The sequence below is a fragment of the Podarcis filfolensis genome (assembly GCF_964270895.1).
Source record: "Podarcis filfolensis genome assembly, chromosome: 12".
In the NCBI taxonomy this organism is placed as follows: domain Eukaryota; kingdom Metazoa; phylum Chordata; class Lepidosauria; order Squamata; family Lacertidae; genus Podarcis; species Podarcis filfolensis.
The window spans coordinates 3,668,305-3,681,084 of NC_139614.1; the positions used below are offsets into that span (position 1 = coordinate 3,668,305).

At 44.5% G+C, this 12,780-nt stretch overlaps 1 protein-coding gene across 3 annotated transcripts; it reads right to left on the minus strand.

Annotated features, from left to right (window-relative positions):
* Positions 1-3,600: 3,600 nt before the first annotated feature.
* LOC310745552 (uncharacterized protein) lies at positions 3,601-12,466 on the minus strand. Of its 3 annotated transcripts, none has more exons than XM_083578354.1 (3): positions 12,342-12,466; positions 6,080-6,574; positions 3,601-3,953 (listed from the first exon to the last, which is right to left on the minus strand). In XM_083578354.1, the coding sequence occupies exons 1-2, from the start codon at positions 12,349-12,351 to the stop codon at positions 6,093-6,095; spliced, it is 492 nt and encodes a 163-aa protein (XP_083434480.1). In that variant the 5' UTR covers positions 12,352-12,466; the 3' UTR covers positions 3,601-3,953; positions 6,080-6,092. The 3 variants fall into 3 exon arrangements, with proteins under 3 accessions (XP_083434480.1, XP_083434479.1, XP_083434478.1); XM_083578353.1 differs by lacking the exon at positions 12,342-12,466 and adding an exon at positions 10,862-11,199; XM_083578352.1 differs by lacking the exon at positions 12,342-12,466 and adding an exon at positions 6,791-6,906.
* Between the last annotated feature and the right edge of the window lie 314 nt (positions 12,467-12,780).

Below are 12,780 nucleotides of genomic sequence, written 5' to 3' on the forward strand. Positions count from 1 at the left end.
GAGTTGCATTCTGTCTCCTTCTGTGTGCCATTCAGACGCAGAAATGAGTTTATACTTACTCAGCATGGTCATCAAATCAGTGCCTACTGTGGGTTCATAAACATTCTGAATACAGTGTGTGCTGTTTCTTTGACACGGATTGTGTAAGAATAAAATTATAGTGTCATACCTCGGGTTACAGATGCTTCATGTTGCACGTTTTTGGGTTACGGATGTGCCAAAACCTGGAAGTACGGGTTACTGCCGGGTTTTAGTGTTTGCTCATGTGCAGAAGCGCTGAATCGCGACCCATGTGTGCGCAGACGTGGTGCTGCGGGTTACGAACGCTGCGGGTTGTGAACGTGCCTCCCACACGGATCGCATTTGCAACCCGAGTGTCCACTGTATTTATGAAGCTGCCTTCACTCCCTAGGGCTCAGTGCTCTGGAAATGTTGCAATACTTTGCCTTTGTTTGTCAGGTGCAGTACAGGAAAAATATGGAAGAGCATGAAGACTGGATGCAAAAGGGGATGGGAAACAATAAACGGGTGTGCAAGATGCCCTTCTGTATACATACCTTGGAGTAAGTGCCGTTGAACACACAAACATGCATAGTATAGCACAGTTGGAAAATTTCTGTAGATTTTGCCTACATGTTAGCACGCTACTTTTGATACTCATCAGGCCTAGAAGTTTAATGTGCATGTTTGTGTGGGTTGGGGTACATTTTTAGTACATCAAATTGTGCATTCGCATCAATGCCATACAAAACTTCCTCTGGTACAGTAATCATTTGTTTGAGTATACTAGTTTTGAAGACTGGGCGGAGGATGGTAACCAACATATTTAATTTACACAAATGGGAGAGAGGAAAACTTTAAAAGGTACACTCTCTTGCACATAGGCTTCGTATTCCTACTAAAGAACCCATAATTTTAAGCAGCTTAAATTTGTTAAGATTGTCAGGCCCACAGTGAATCAAGATGGGTTTAGAACGTGGAAGAGAATCCCAGGTCTTCCTGGAAAAGGCCTAATTCTCACTCCTCTTTTCTTGTCACTGAAAAGTGCTATCTGATTTATTCCAAGTGCTTGTCACCACACAAAGGACATGCAAATGTTCTTTTCAATGCAACCGGTTTTTGACACTTCTTTTGTGCAGCTGTTATCCACTCAAGTCGAGGGCTCTTAAACTCAGCCACTCCATGTTTCTTCCATAGAAACTTGACTTCCCATTCACTTTGAGAAAAGAGTAAAGTAGCCCTCTTTCTGCTAGTTTTACTGCACAATCATAAATGGCATGTTCTCAAAGTGGAGCCAGTCTGGAGGCTCTTTGATCACTACTAGGCCTCAAGGGTGTATTTCTAGTCTATAATACTGGTACCATACCATGAACATGTCAAGCCCAGACATTTTGCAGAGCTGTGCATGCAAGCATATCTGGGGACATGGGTCTAAAGGTGTGAATAATTTTGCCCCTTTCTCCTGAAACTTGGCAACTTGTTGGGCAGAACAAGTTATCTCTCATACATGCAACACTGACGTTTGCACCTTCAACTGGTACCACATTATGGCCCTGTTAAGAAGGGGTGGGTTCTGGTTTCCTCATACAAAATAAATAGCCAACTTCTAGTATTTTACATGCAGCTGAAAGTTTAAGGCAGGGAAGTTGTGATGTCATTGCTGTAGCCAGATTTGATTTCTTAAGAATGGGAAGAATAGCACACTGTTACATTGATGGGGTGGGGGGAGACGCTCGCTCGCTAAATCTGGGTGGCTAACCCTTGGTCTGGAAGGTGTGTGCTGATTTGCATACACAAACACCCAAGTTATTCTGCTCCTGTCCTGATGGGGATGCAAATCACCCCCTCCTTGGTCATCAAGTAATCACTTGATGACCAGGGAGGGGGTGATAACCTCACCTCAGCTGAGAAGGGGGCTGTGCCCTGTGTATGTGCAAGAGTGTGGATGTGGAGGGGAGGGAGGTTTGGCCAAGAGTGCATGTGGCTTTCAGACCAAAGCAGTCAGCAACCTTTGTGCTTGATACTACCTTGCATCAGCTTTTGAAAGGTAAAAAACCCAAAAAACTACCATATTCTGAATACAGTATAAACAGTCCTACCTAGCTCCGTTAGTAGTGTGTTGTGTGTGAGAGAGGGGTACACATCAATGAGGGAAAACTTCACACTTTTGTGCATGTGCAGGTAGACAGCCCAATGTGAGTTGTTTGAGGGGTGTATTATTGACTCCCCTGCCAAGAAAATGATCAATCTGATGACAATGGGAGGGAGCAATTTGCATCCCTACTAAGGAGCTTGGCTCTACCCACCCCAATGCTGTGTCTGCTTTAATTGGCTAATCCTTTTCTGCCAAAATTGGTTGGGGGATCAGGGAGAAAAGGACTGGAGAGGATCAGACTCTTGATGTAAAGAGTTGCAAGTATTTCTATGTAAATATCCCTAGCCTTCAGGTGTAGATCTGAATTTAGTGAAATATGTGAAGGGGCCTGTGGGGGTGTGCGCTGGACTCACCCGCTGCTCTTTTTGTCCTCCACAAGTTGGAAGATGGCTGTCAGAAGCGCCCCCTGTACTCAAAAGCCTCCCTGCATGTTTTTAGATCTCTGGATTTTTCAGGGTTCACAAATTTGCCCTCCAACTTGCAGAAGAGCACAGGGGCTGGAGCTAGCACATCCTTTCTCACTACCCTCCCCCCCTCCACGTTTTAGATAATATTGAATGTGCCCACCTGAAAAGGTCTTCTGTCTCTCTGTAATCCGCATCCACTTTAAAATGGAATTTGTGAGTGTTAACGGAGAAATCTGAGGGCTCCCTTGGACAAAAAACAAGGACACCAGCCAGGAATACCAGAGCAAAACAGCAGCCAGTAGGCTTGGTCTTTATTGAAGATTGTTGCGACAGGACTCACACCTGCCACAAGGTGGAACAAGATGGAAGCCCAGAACAAAAGAGAACCCAAACTTTTATTAGCTGCTAATCCCCATGTTACACCCCCCCAAACTACATCACTAATACATCATGGTTACATCATGAAAGGGGAGGTCTGGTGGCAGTAATCTGAGCATCCTGGACCCTGCCCCGTGGTTCCCCTTGCCCTCCACCAAACACCCATCAAGTGTAACAAAAGAGATACTTACATTTCCCTGTTTCCCAGCCAAGTTAATCACACCCTTTTGTCTCCATCTGGGTTTGTTATTTCTGGAATGGCTACCTGTCTAGCACTCAGGTATCAGGATGCCAGGAATGATCACTCAGGCAGACGGGCTGCTGAGTAGCTGAGCTCACATATCTATATGAATTTCTGTTTTCCCAGTGACCCAGTACATAGATACACTTATCAGTTAATTGTTACATTTGATATTGTGCAGGAAGAAACTGTGATGAAGTGTTTTTTGGGGACAAATCACAAAAGTCACAAAAGTGATTGTGCTGATTTTGGTAGTGGGCTGCATGTGCATGATATCTGCTGGAGAGGCACCCCCCCCACACCTATACGTAAATTCCTGCAACATGAGGCTACAAGTCTATAGGGTAAAGACTGGCTTGTAAGGAACGGCGAACTGGGAAAGGCTTGGAAACAGTAACGCAGCACAGTACAAAGGGTGATAATGTCATTCCGTTTTTATTTTAGTTTGCAAAGCAGAGGGCACATACAACAGAGAGAGCCCATCAGTGTGGGAGATGATTGGAGGGGAAAGTGATAGTAGCATTAAACACAGTATAACTGCTACAAGTCCACTGCGAGCTGTCTGGCATGTCACATTTAATAAACAACAAACAAAACGTAGTGGACTGGGTGGGATAAACCACCAGATACTTATTTATCTGAAACCCAACCAATTAGGTTTAAGGCTTGTTGGCGTTAAACCTACATTTACTGGAGGGCAACTTCAATCAAGACAACATTATCAGGAAGACATCAATTCAGGTTCTCTTTCTGGATTCATTTTCTTTTTATTCTGAAGACAAAAACAGAAGACAAAGATCAGATAAAAGCAAGGCTGCACAGGGGGCCATTACAGTGGCAATGAAGTTGCACAGAGATTCTAGATTCATTTAATTAAGTATGATTAAGTACCAACCCCCAATTTATTATCACTTAGACTAAAAGTTTGTACATGTGATTCCTAAGGAAATTTCAGAGGCAACAGCAAATGAATTTGATATTTAAGTTTTTAAAGTGCATTTTTGTTCTCTGACATTACTTCCATGTTGTCTAGAGAGCATGTGGTGGTGATGGGAACACATGATCTGACTGTTCTTCACTGCTAACAGCTGTGTTCTGGTGAGTAAATAACTGTCTCATTGCCCAATGGCGTTGGTCTTGCGTGTCCCCCCCCACACCCCCAGGGCTCCTGTGCCTTTATCAGCTGTAAGGCTATCAGCTAGCAAATTTTCTTGGGCCTTTAGCCTGCAGAAATTCTACTTGTCTTGAGGCTCTGCCAGAAAACAGTGGCAATACTGATAGAGAACTTGGGCCGTAATTGCTGGCGCAAAGATGGCAGAACACACACCCAAGTGTAAGTAAGTAAAGGCAAAAGGAAAGAAGGAAGTCATTAAGTGCCTCTAGTAAGTTAAAAATTTACAGATGCCACACAGAAAAGCAGACTGGATTTCTATACTCCTCACTGTGATGCAGGCAATATGTAGGATTAGTATTTAGTCAAATTATTTGCCTATTAAAAATATAGGTAGAGGCACCGACTTCTCAGCATACATCTAATTTCCCCCTGAACCTAATCACACAGGAGAAAAGGTGGCGTCCCCATGATCTTATCCTCTGCTTGTCTTGGTTCTGGTTAAAAGAAACTAGGCTCTTCCATGACATCCGTCTATGTTAAAAGTTTAGCATGGAGCTTATTTCTTGCACCAAAGTTTCATTTCGGGATGCTGCCTCGCACCCTGAGCACAGACCATGATTCTCCAAACCTCCTGACACAGAAGACAGACATGACACCTTTTCTTTGTTGGTCCAGTTATCTCACCCTCCCCACCCACATAAAATTTGCTGCAAGGAAGAGGGGAGATGACAGGTGAGGGGGGAGGAAGGAGAGAGGAATCCTCTATGCTTTCAGTCCCCCCCCCCCAAATTCACATCCAAAATTCTAGCTAAAGTTGCTCCTGTGATGCTATTTTAGCATGACCTATGGACCAAGTCAGTAGAAAAGAGATATTTAAGTTGCAAATCACATATGGAACTCGGTGGGCCTTACTTCTGAGTAGACATATATCTACTTCTGCTGTAAGGTTATGACCCTAAACACATTTAGCAGAGAACAAGTCCCATTTAACTTAAGAGGGACTACTTGCCTCTAAAGTAAACATGCTTAGCATTGGACTGTAAGCTACTGTGTCTGTGCCAAAAGGAGTCTTAAAAAAGTAGAATCCTGGGACTGGAAGTCTCGGCTTTATACTACTCATTTCCTTAATCCTAGCTTACACAACTTGGTTATGGTGGGGAAGGATTGTGCATGCTGTTTTCCTGCACAACAGCCAGTGATACGTTGGCCAGGTGTACTGCTAACTCACATGCCGCATGTAAAAAGACAACTCCTGTGATTGTTGCAGGGGGCCACTTAACAGTGAACTGATGAGCATGGAACTCATCATGGTCTGGGGTTTCCTGCTTCTGCAGCATTCAGGAATCCTCATATCTATTAAGTACAAGAGGTGGCCTTTATCGGGGTGGTCAATGTGATCTGCCCCCCCTCCCCGATGTTGGGTTCCAATTTTCACTAGCCCCCTCCCCCAGCATGTTGAATGGGCAGAGACAATGGGAGCTGCAACCTAACAATATCTGGAAGGCCCCATGGTCTCTCTGTTAGACTTGTTGGAGTGACATTGCCACACTGAGTTTCTCATCTCCACTCCTATACTTTATTACAAATTACTGTGTCTGTTGGGAACAGGGCACTGAGTCTATCTATCCTACTGGTTAACACCATCATTAAATAATGTGACTGGAGCTGGGAAGTGGGGTATTCTCTTGGAGGATGCCAGTCCTTGTCAAAGTGTCACATACAAACCAGTTCTAAGAAGGGAAACTGTTGCTAACAAGGTCACAGTAATTGCAGAAATAACTTACTTGACTCATCTGTTTACGCTGCAGTTGGTTTTGGCTCTGTGCTTGGCTCTTTGCTTGCATCTCCATGGGTTTCTTCAGTTGGCAGGATAAGTGAAAAATCTCCTGATTCTACGCTGATCTCTGGGGCGGCCTCTGAAGTTGGCTCTGTAGTTGGCTCCTTGGTTGGCTCTTTGCTTGCCTCTGTGCCTAGTTGAATAAGATGTGAACCTCCTTCTCCGCTTCCTTCTCCGCTGGCTTCCCCGCTGGCTTCTCCGCTGGCTTCCCCGCTGGCTTCTCCGCTGGCTTCTCCACTGGCTTCTCCACTCGCTTCTCCGCTTGCTTCGCCACTCGGCTGTGTGCTAGGCTCCTCACTTGGCCCTGCGCTTGGTCCTAAGCTTGTTTCACCAGTCGGCTCTTCTGTGCTTTCTTCGCCACCTGGTTCTTTGCTTGACTCAAGCGTTGTCCCCTCGCTTGATCCTGTGGTTGGTTCCTGGGTCACAGGGGCAAGAGAAGCCTCTGGAAAATTAAAAACAGCAACATTTATAAAATGCCAGGTGTCTGCTGTTACCAGATATCAAGAACCTGGGTACTGACATACACCAAACTCCTATGGCATTGTACTCAGAAATAATAATCATCCCAGAATGTTAAGGCACGATTAACTTTTCCATCTAGCATTAGAAGAATTTAACAAAACACTAAAACTAATATTCCTTAAAGTATTTTGCTTACCTTGTATGATCAGAACAAGAGCTAATGCTGAGAGAATTGCAATTTTGGGCAACATTGTTGGCTATCAGCTCCTGGTAATGGGCAAGCAACTGAGAAACAAGCTGAAGTATCCCATGGGAAGTGATCTTCGGTTGTATTTATTGAAGCAAATCCTTTGCCTCCACCTACTCCAAAATCTATCTCCACCCTCAACGGAAGTTGCAAGATGAAACCCTTTAACATACTCAAGACTTAGAATAGGATCAGGAATCACCATTCCCATTGGTAAAATTCCACTTTGCTATCTCAGAGCAAGATAACCTTTATGCAATGACCTCAAAGGAAAATTACAGGTGTTTGTTGGGGGGATGGGGTGGGTATAGCAATGGAAAAGACTGACAGAGAATAAGGCCCATAAGAATTTGCTTCTGACAGTGCTGATTTCTCAAGGCAAATTATCCCAATGCTCTCTGGCTGAGTGTGTTGGATACTGGGGAAAATGACCACTGACTCACTGAAAGTGCCTCTGGGCTGTTGGTGGAAGGTGAAGAGTCAGTGGAAATGACTGTGGTGGGATGGGCATGCTAGCCCAAGCTCTCCTTTTAGCATACTTCAGTGAATCCCATCTTCACACTTTTCATGCTTTGTTTGTGATCCAAAGGAAATTAGACAGGGCTGTGCTGAATCTTTGCTACTTTTGATTTTCAGGTCAAAAGTAGTTACTTGATGGAGTGGAAATTTCATTTTTAGGCACTACAAATATAATAATTGTTTGTTTGTTTGCTTGTTTGTTTGTAAACTGGTTCTTCAGGTGCTATTTCACCAGTCACCCCTGCCCCCAGCCAACTTTTTCCTTCTTCCCTCTTAGATTAGTTACGTATATCTATTATCTATTAGTAATAAGAATTGCCTATCCACCTACTCAGGAATCACATTGTAAGCAGAATGCATGATGAGCTCATTTAGGTTAGGGGTAGGGAATCTGTATTCGTCTAGACACCGCAGGACTACAATGCCCATCATCCCCACCAAGTGGCCATGCTGTCCTGGTCTGATGGGATCTGGAGTCTTGCAGGTTCTTACTTGTTAGATTAGAAGGACAGTAAAGGCAACTCTCATTTCCTTCCAATAGCTCAGTTGGTAGAGCATGAGACTCTTAATCCCAGGGATGTAAGTTTGAGCCCCATGTTGGGCAAAAGATTCCTGCATTGCAGGGGTTGAATTAAATGACCTTTGTGGTCCCTTCCAACTGTACAATTATATGATTCCATTATTCTAATTTTCATTCATAAGCTTTGTTTTTAAAACTGCTATAGCGTAATACAACAGATATGCAAACTTGAGTAGATATGGCATCAATTATATTGATGAATGTAATGAAAGGCAAGGTTTCAATTGCCTCTTTTTATTTTATTCCATTTAGTCGAGGGTGTCTGTCAGAGGATGCCACAGAGGGAGGAATCATTTCCTGATTCTGCTTCCGTTTCCCACAAAAGATAGTGATGGCCATAGCCTGGATGGGCTTAAGAAAGGATTAGACAGATTTATGTAGGATAAGGTTACTAGCCACAGTGGCAAAGTTTGACATCCATTGTTAGAGGCAGTAGGCCTCTGAATGCCTTAGTGATGTAAACCTCCAGAATGTATTTTGTATAGTTAAATTTTCACCTCTACCTTCACTACATTGTATTTTATTTTATTGCTATGGCCAGTGGCTGGTGCGAATAAAGATTCTTCTGATTCTGATGCTCTGAATGCCAGTTGCTGTTGTGTACAGGTCCTTCTTGCAAGCTTCCCATAGAGGCCAGAATGCTGGACTAGATGGGCCTTTTGTCTGATCCTGTAGGGGTCCTCTTAGTGTTGTAAAAATGCCCTTCTGTGACACAGCTCCATCACACTGGGGGGTGGGGATGCCAGTACAGCTGTCTGCAAAATCAGGCCAGGGGGCTGCACCCCTGAACCACCCATTTCCAGGTCAATCCAAAGCGTGTTTCTTCCAAAGCAGATCCCACTGAGCAAAATGGGGCTTACGCTAAGGTTACCAGACGTCCCCGTTTCCCGGACACAATCACCAGATTTACAAATCAGTCCCAATACAAAATCCATTGAAATTGAAAAGTGTCCCCAGATTCACTGAAAAAGAATCTGGTAAGCTTAGTTTATGCCCAAATAAGCCTGCTTACTGTTTCACTTGGAGCCAATGGCATAAGTTCAACTGGAACGAAGCCACTATATATATATTTAGCATTAAAGCATTTACAGTACAAATGTATGCATGCAGTGCTTTTTGGGGGGGTACGCAGGCGTACGCATACTGTACCCCTAAACATTTTGTGAACTTTTGTCCATTTACTGTATTTATTTTCCCTGATTTGAACTATAAAATTGTGATTTTCTTGAGTCAAAATGAGAGTACCCCTAAACATTTTTAAGGATTACTCAAAAGTGAGTCCCACTGTGTCCAATGAGGCTTACTCATAAACGAGCCTAAAGTTACAGCCACTGGTCAAGAAGCAGCCTGTTCCTCCTAGTTCACAGTATGATTTTGGGAAGTTGTTATCGTGAGTAGAAAAGGGCACTGTGTGAAAGAGAATTATGACTTCCATCTGACATCAGCCTACAGGGATTACCATACAGGTATTTGTTCTATAAAGTGGGAAACAAATAGTTCACTTAAGAAACCCAGATGAGTCAGTTGAGCTTTCTGGTAGAGAGACTGGAGGCTACTCACTGAGAGAATGTTTCTCCTTTGAGCGAGTTGCGCAACAAAGACACTCAACAGCAGCAGCACAACCCAGCTTTTCTGGAAAGGTGAGAGAGGTGATGACAGCATCTCATTCCTTTCTTATCAGATAAGGACAGTTGTCTTCCCAAAACATCAGCTGCAGGGGTAAGTGGCTCAGCCAGGGTGAGTTGGATTACTCTCCCCAGATAGTTTATAAACTAGTTTCAGATTGTGGTTGGCTAGGTCTAGGTGGAGCTATTCTTATTACTATTATTGTTATTTAAAGATGAGCTATAGTGAAACCTGCATTCTGTAAACCTCCCCTTATCCATCCATGATATCCATTTCCAGATAGCTTCAAATCTAATCAAAGTTTGTGATGGTGGAAATACCTTGTGGGCTGCGGAGAGCTATGCATAGATAGGGCTGTGAGCAGGACGGCAGGGAGGTTCGCCTGGCGTCTTCATTACATATCTTTCGGCGCCAGGTGAAAACGTCTCTGAAAAACCAGGCCTTGGGCTGAATAACATTCTGTAGACTTTTAAATGTGTTTGTGCGAGGGGGGGGGGTATTGGTTTTTCTGTGCTTTATGTCTTTTGTGTTCTCATTTTGTATTTTTATGTTGTGAACCGCCCTGTGATCTTTGGATGAAGGGCAGTATAAATAAGAAGAAAAAATAGGTGTGTGCTCTGTATCTGTAAAAATCCTACAGTTGGGCCAAGTTAATATAAATTGTGCTGTAAAGGAATACCCAATATTGGCCATATTTTGTTTTAAGAACTGGCAATTTTTACTTGCATTTACTGTAAAATGCAAATTTAAAAAATCACTTTTATTTTCAGGCAAGTAAGTCTGAAGTTGTTGGGTTGTTTTTGTTTAATAACAGCAACCCTAATGCACCAGTTTTCATTGTGACTGTGTGTGGGCCAGAGGCCACCAACACGGTGCCCACAAATGCACATACCTGCACAGGGGCCCTTCCCCACCCCTCCTCTGGCCAAAATTACACTTGAAAGAAGCAATCTGTGGTAGCCAACAGAACAGGTTGCAGCAGGTGCATGTTTGCAGTTTAGTGTGGGGACCACAACAGTTTCTCTGGTTTGCAAATGTGCCCACAGTCTCCAAACGTTCAGCAGCCCTGGCATAATAGTTCTGGGTCCACAGACAAAGAGGAGGAATGGCCTGAAACAGCTTTATTCTTCGAAGCCTTTAAGTCAAACTTGTGCAGCAACATCTACTTTTTTGATCATGCAATCTCAAGGCAAGTCCTTCCTAATACTGAGGGAATATCTCTAAGTTACAAACTCTGTCATTACATCTTCCCCTTAATTATTAAACAACATAAACAACAATCCTAAAATAGTTACTTGGAACATAAGAGGCTGCCTTGTGCCATTGCTCCATCTAGCTCAGTGTAGCTTACGCTTTTGTGTAAACAGCGAGACCATGAAGGCTGGGGCCTGGGCCAGTGAATACGATCCCTCTCCACAAGCGGAGCTGCAGGGGGAAAGCAGGGATGGAGAACTCCAGCTCCCTTCAGCTGCAGCCAGTGTGGTCAATGGCCAGGGATGATGGGAGTTGTAGTCCAGCAGCGCCTGGCAAGGCACAGGTCTCCTATTGCTGTTACTCTTTCTTGGGCTGCAGGAATTAGTCCTCTCCTATCAGTGGTACTTTGAGCCACTGTTATAAGCAATAATTATAAGCAATTAGCTGTGGCACTAATTAGAAATAAGCAATAGTGACCACCAGGGCCAGACTTTGGTAGTCTTTTGTAAAATGGCACCCTGCGCAAGGCCAAAAATTGGCGCCCCCACCCAAATGGATCTTCTCGACTTTGCACCCCCTCAGCTCAGTGCCCTGTGGGGAGGGGGTGGAACTGCCTGCACCTCCCTAAAGCTGGCACTGTGACCACTTTAGAATCAGACTCTTAGATTATATTTGTATATTACAGAGGTACCTCTAGTTACGAACTTAATTCGTTCCGGGTGTCTGTTCTTAACCTGAAACTGTTCTTAACTAGAGGCGTGCTTTTGCTAATGGGGCCTCTTGTTGCCGCTGCGCCACCGGCACAATATTTCCGTTCTCATCCTGGGGCAAAGTTCTCAACTCGAGGTAACTCTTCCAGGTTAGTGGAGTTTGTAACCTGAAGCGTTTGTAACTTGAGGTACCACTGTATTCCTAACTGCTCTGCTTAGAGCAAGCAGTTATTTCCCACCCCTTCCCCTACAGTAAAGAAATGTTGTTTGAATAAGGTAAAAAGCTATTTTCCTTTGTAGGTCTGGTTTGCCCAGTAGTTTCAGAACTGTTCAGTTGCTATTAGGCAATTTCCTTTTCAAGATATTCCTGCATAGCAGACGGAGCACAGCCAGGTGGCCTTCCCTGGGGGCTTCTGACTCCATTTCCGTTTCCTTCATCCATTGGGTAGATTTTTCTAAGCTTAGTGTTTTGTTCATTGGCAAAGAGAGCCCCAGCTTGCACGACACACTGAACCACAGTTCAAAACAACCTATCGTTTTAATATGAATGAGGAGCAGACTAGTGCCTGCTGCTCAAAGAGTCCCGTGCTGCTCTTTCCCCACTCAGGCAGCAGATGAAACAAGCCAGAGCTACAGCCAGAGTTGTGCTGTCTCAACCTGGGATGTTTGATCTTGGTCACTCGTGGTGGAGAACAGACCTTGAGCCCAGGTTCTGATAACACAACAAGACAGATTGTGGCTTGTTTCATCTGCAGTGTGGCAGGAGAAAGGGAATAGTGTAAAAAACTTTTTGAGTACTGTGCACCAACGCACTACTTGTGTGAAACTTCTGGCCCATGGGGGCAGTTTTCACCAAACTGTACCCACTTACCTGATGTCATCTGTGGGGCAGGTAGAGACAGGGCTCAACTGGAATTGGCTGTGTGACTGAGTTCCTATGGGGAACTTGATGGTGCAGATGGCAGTTGATCCCAACAGAAATCAGCTTTGCCGGCCCTGTGCCTGGTGTTTGGGAAATGCTGAGGCGCTTTGTGCAGCACTTCACATATGCCTGACAGCCAGTTGCTTGTTGGGTGTGTGGAAAGCATTGTGCAAAGTGCTTTGCAAGCCCAGGCTCAGTGTTTCCCATGTTCTGTGCGCAGAGGTGTTAAAGCACCCTGCGCTTTGGTTCCCAAGCACCAGACAACCAGCTGGCTGTTAGGTGCTTGGGAAGTGCTGGGCCAGGGACTTTGACAGGAGGGTTATCGCATCCAGCTGTCAAAGTTGGCCCACAGGGGTGGGAAGATGAAGCCCAAAAGGTTCCCCAGCCC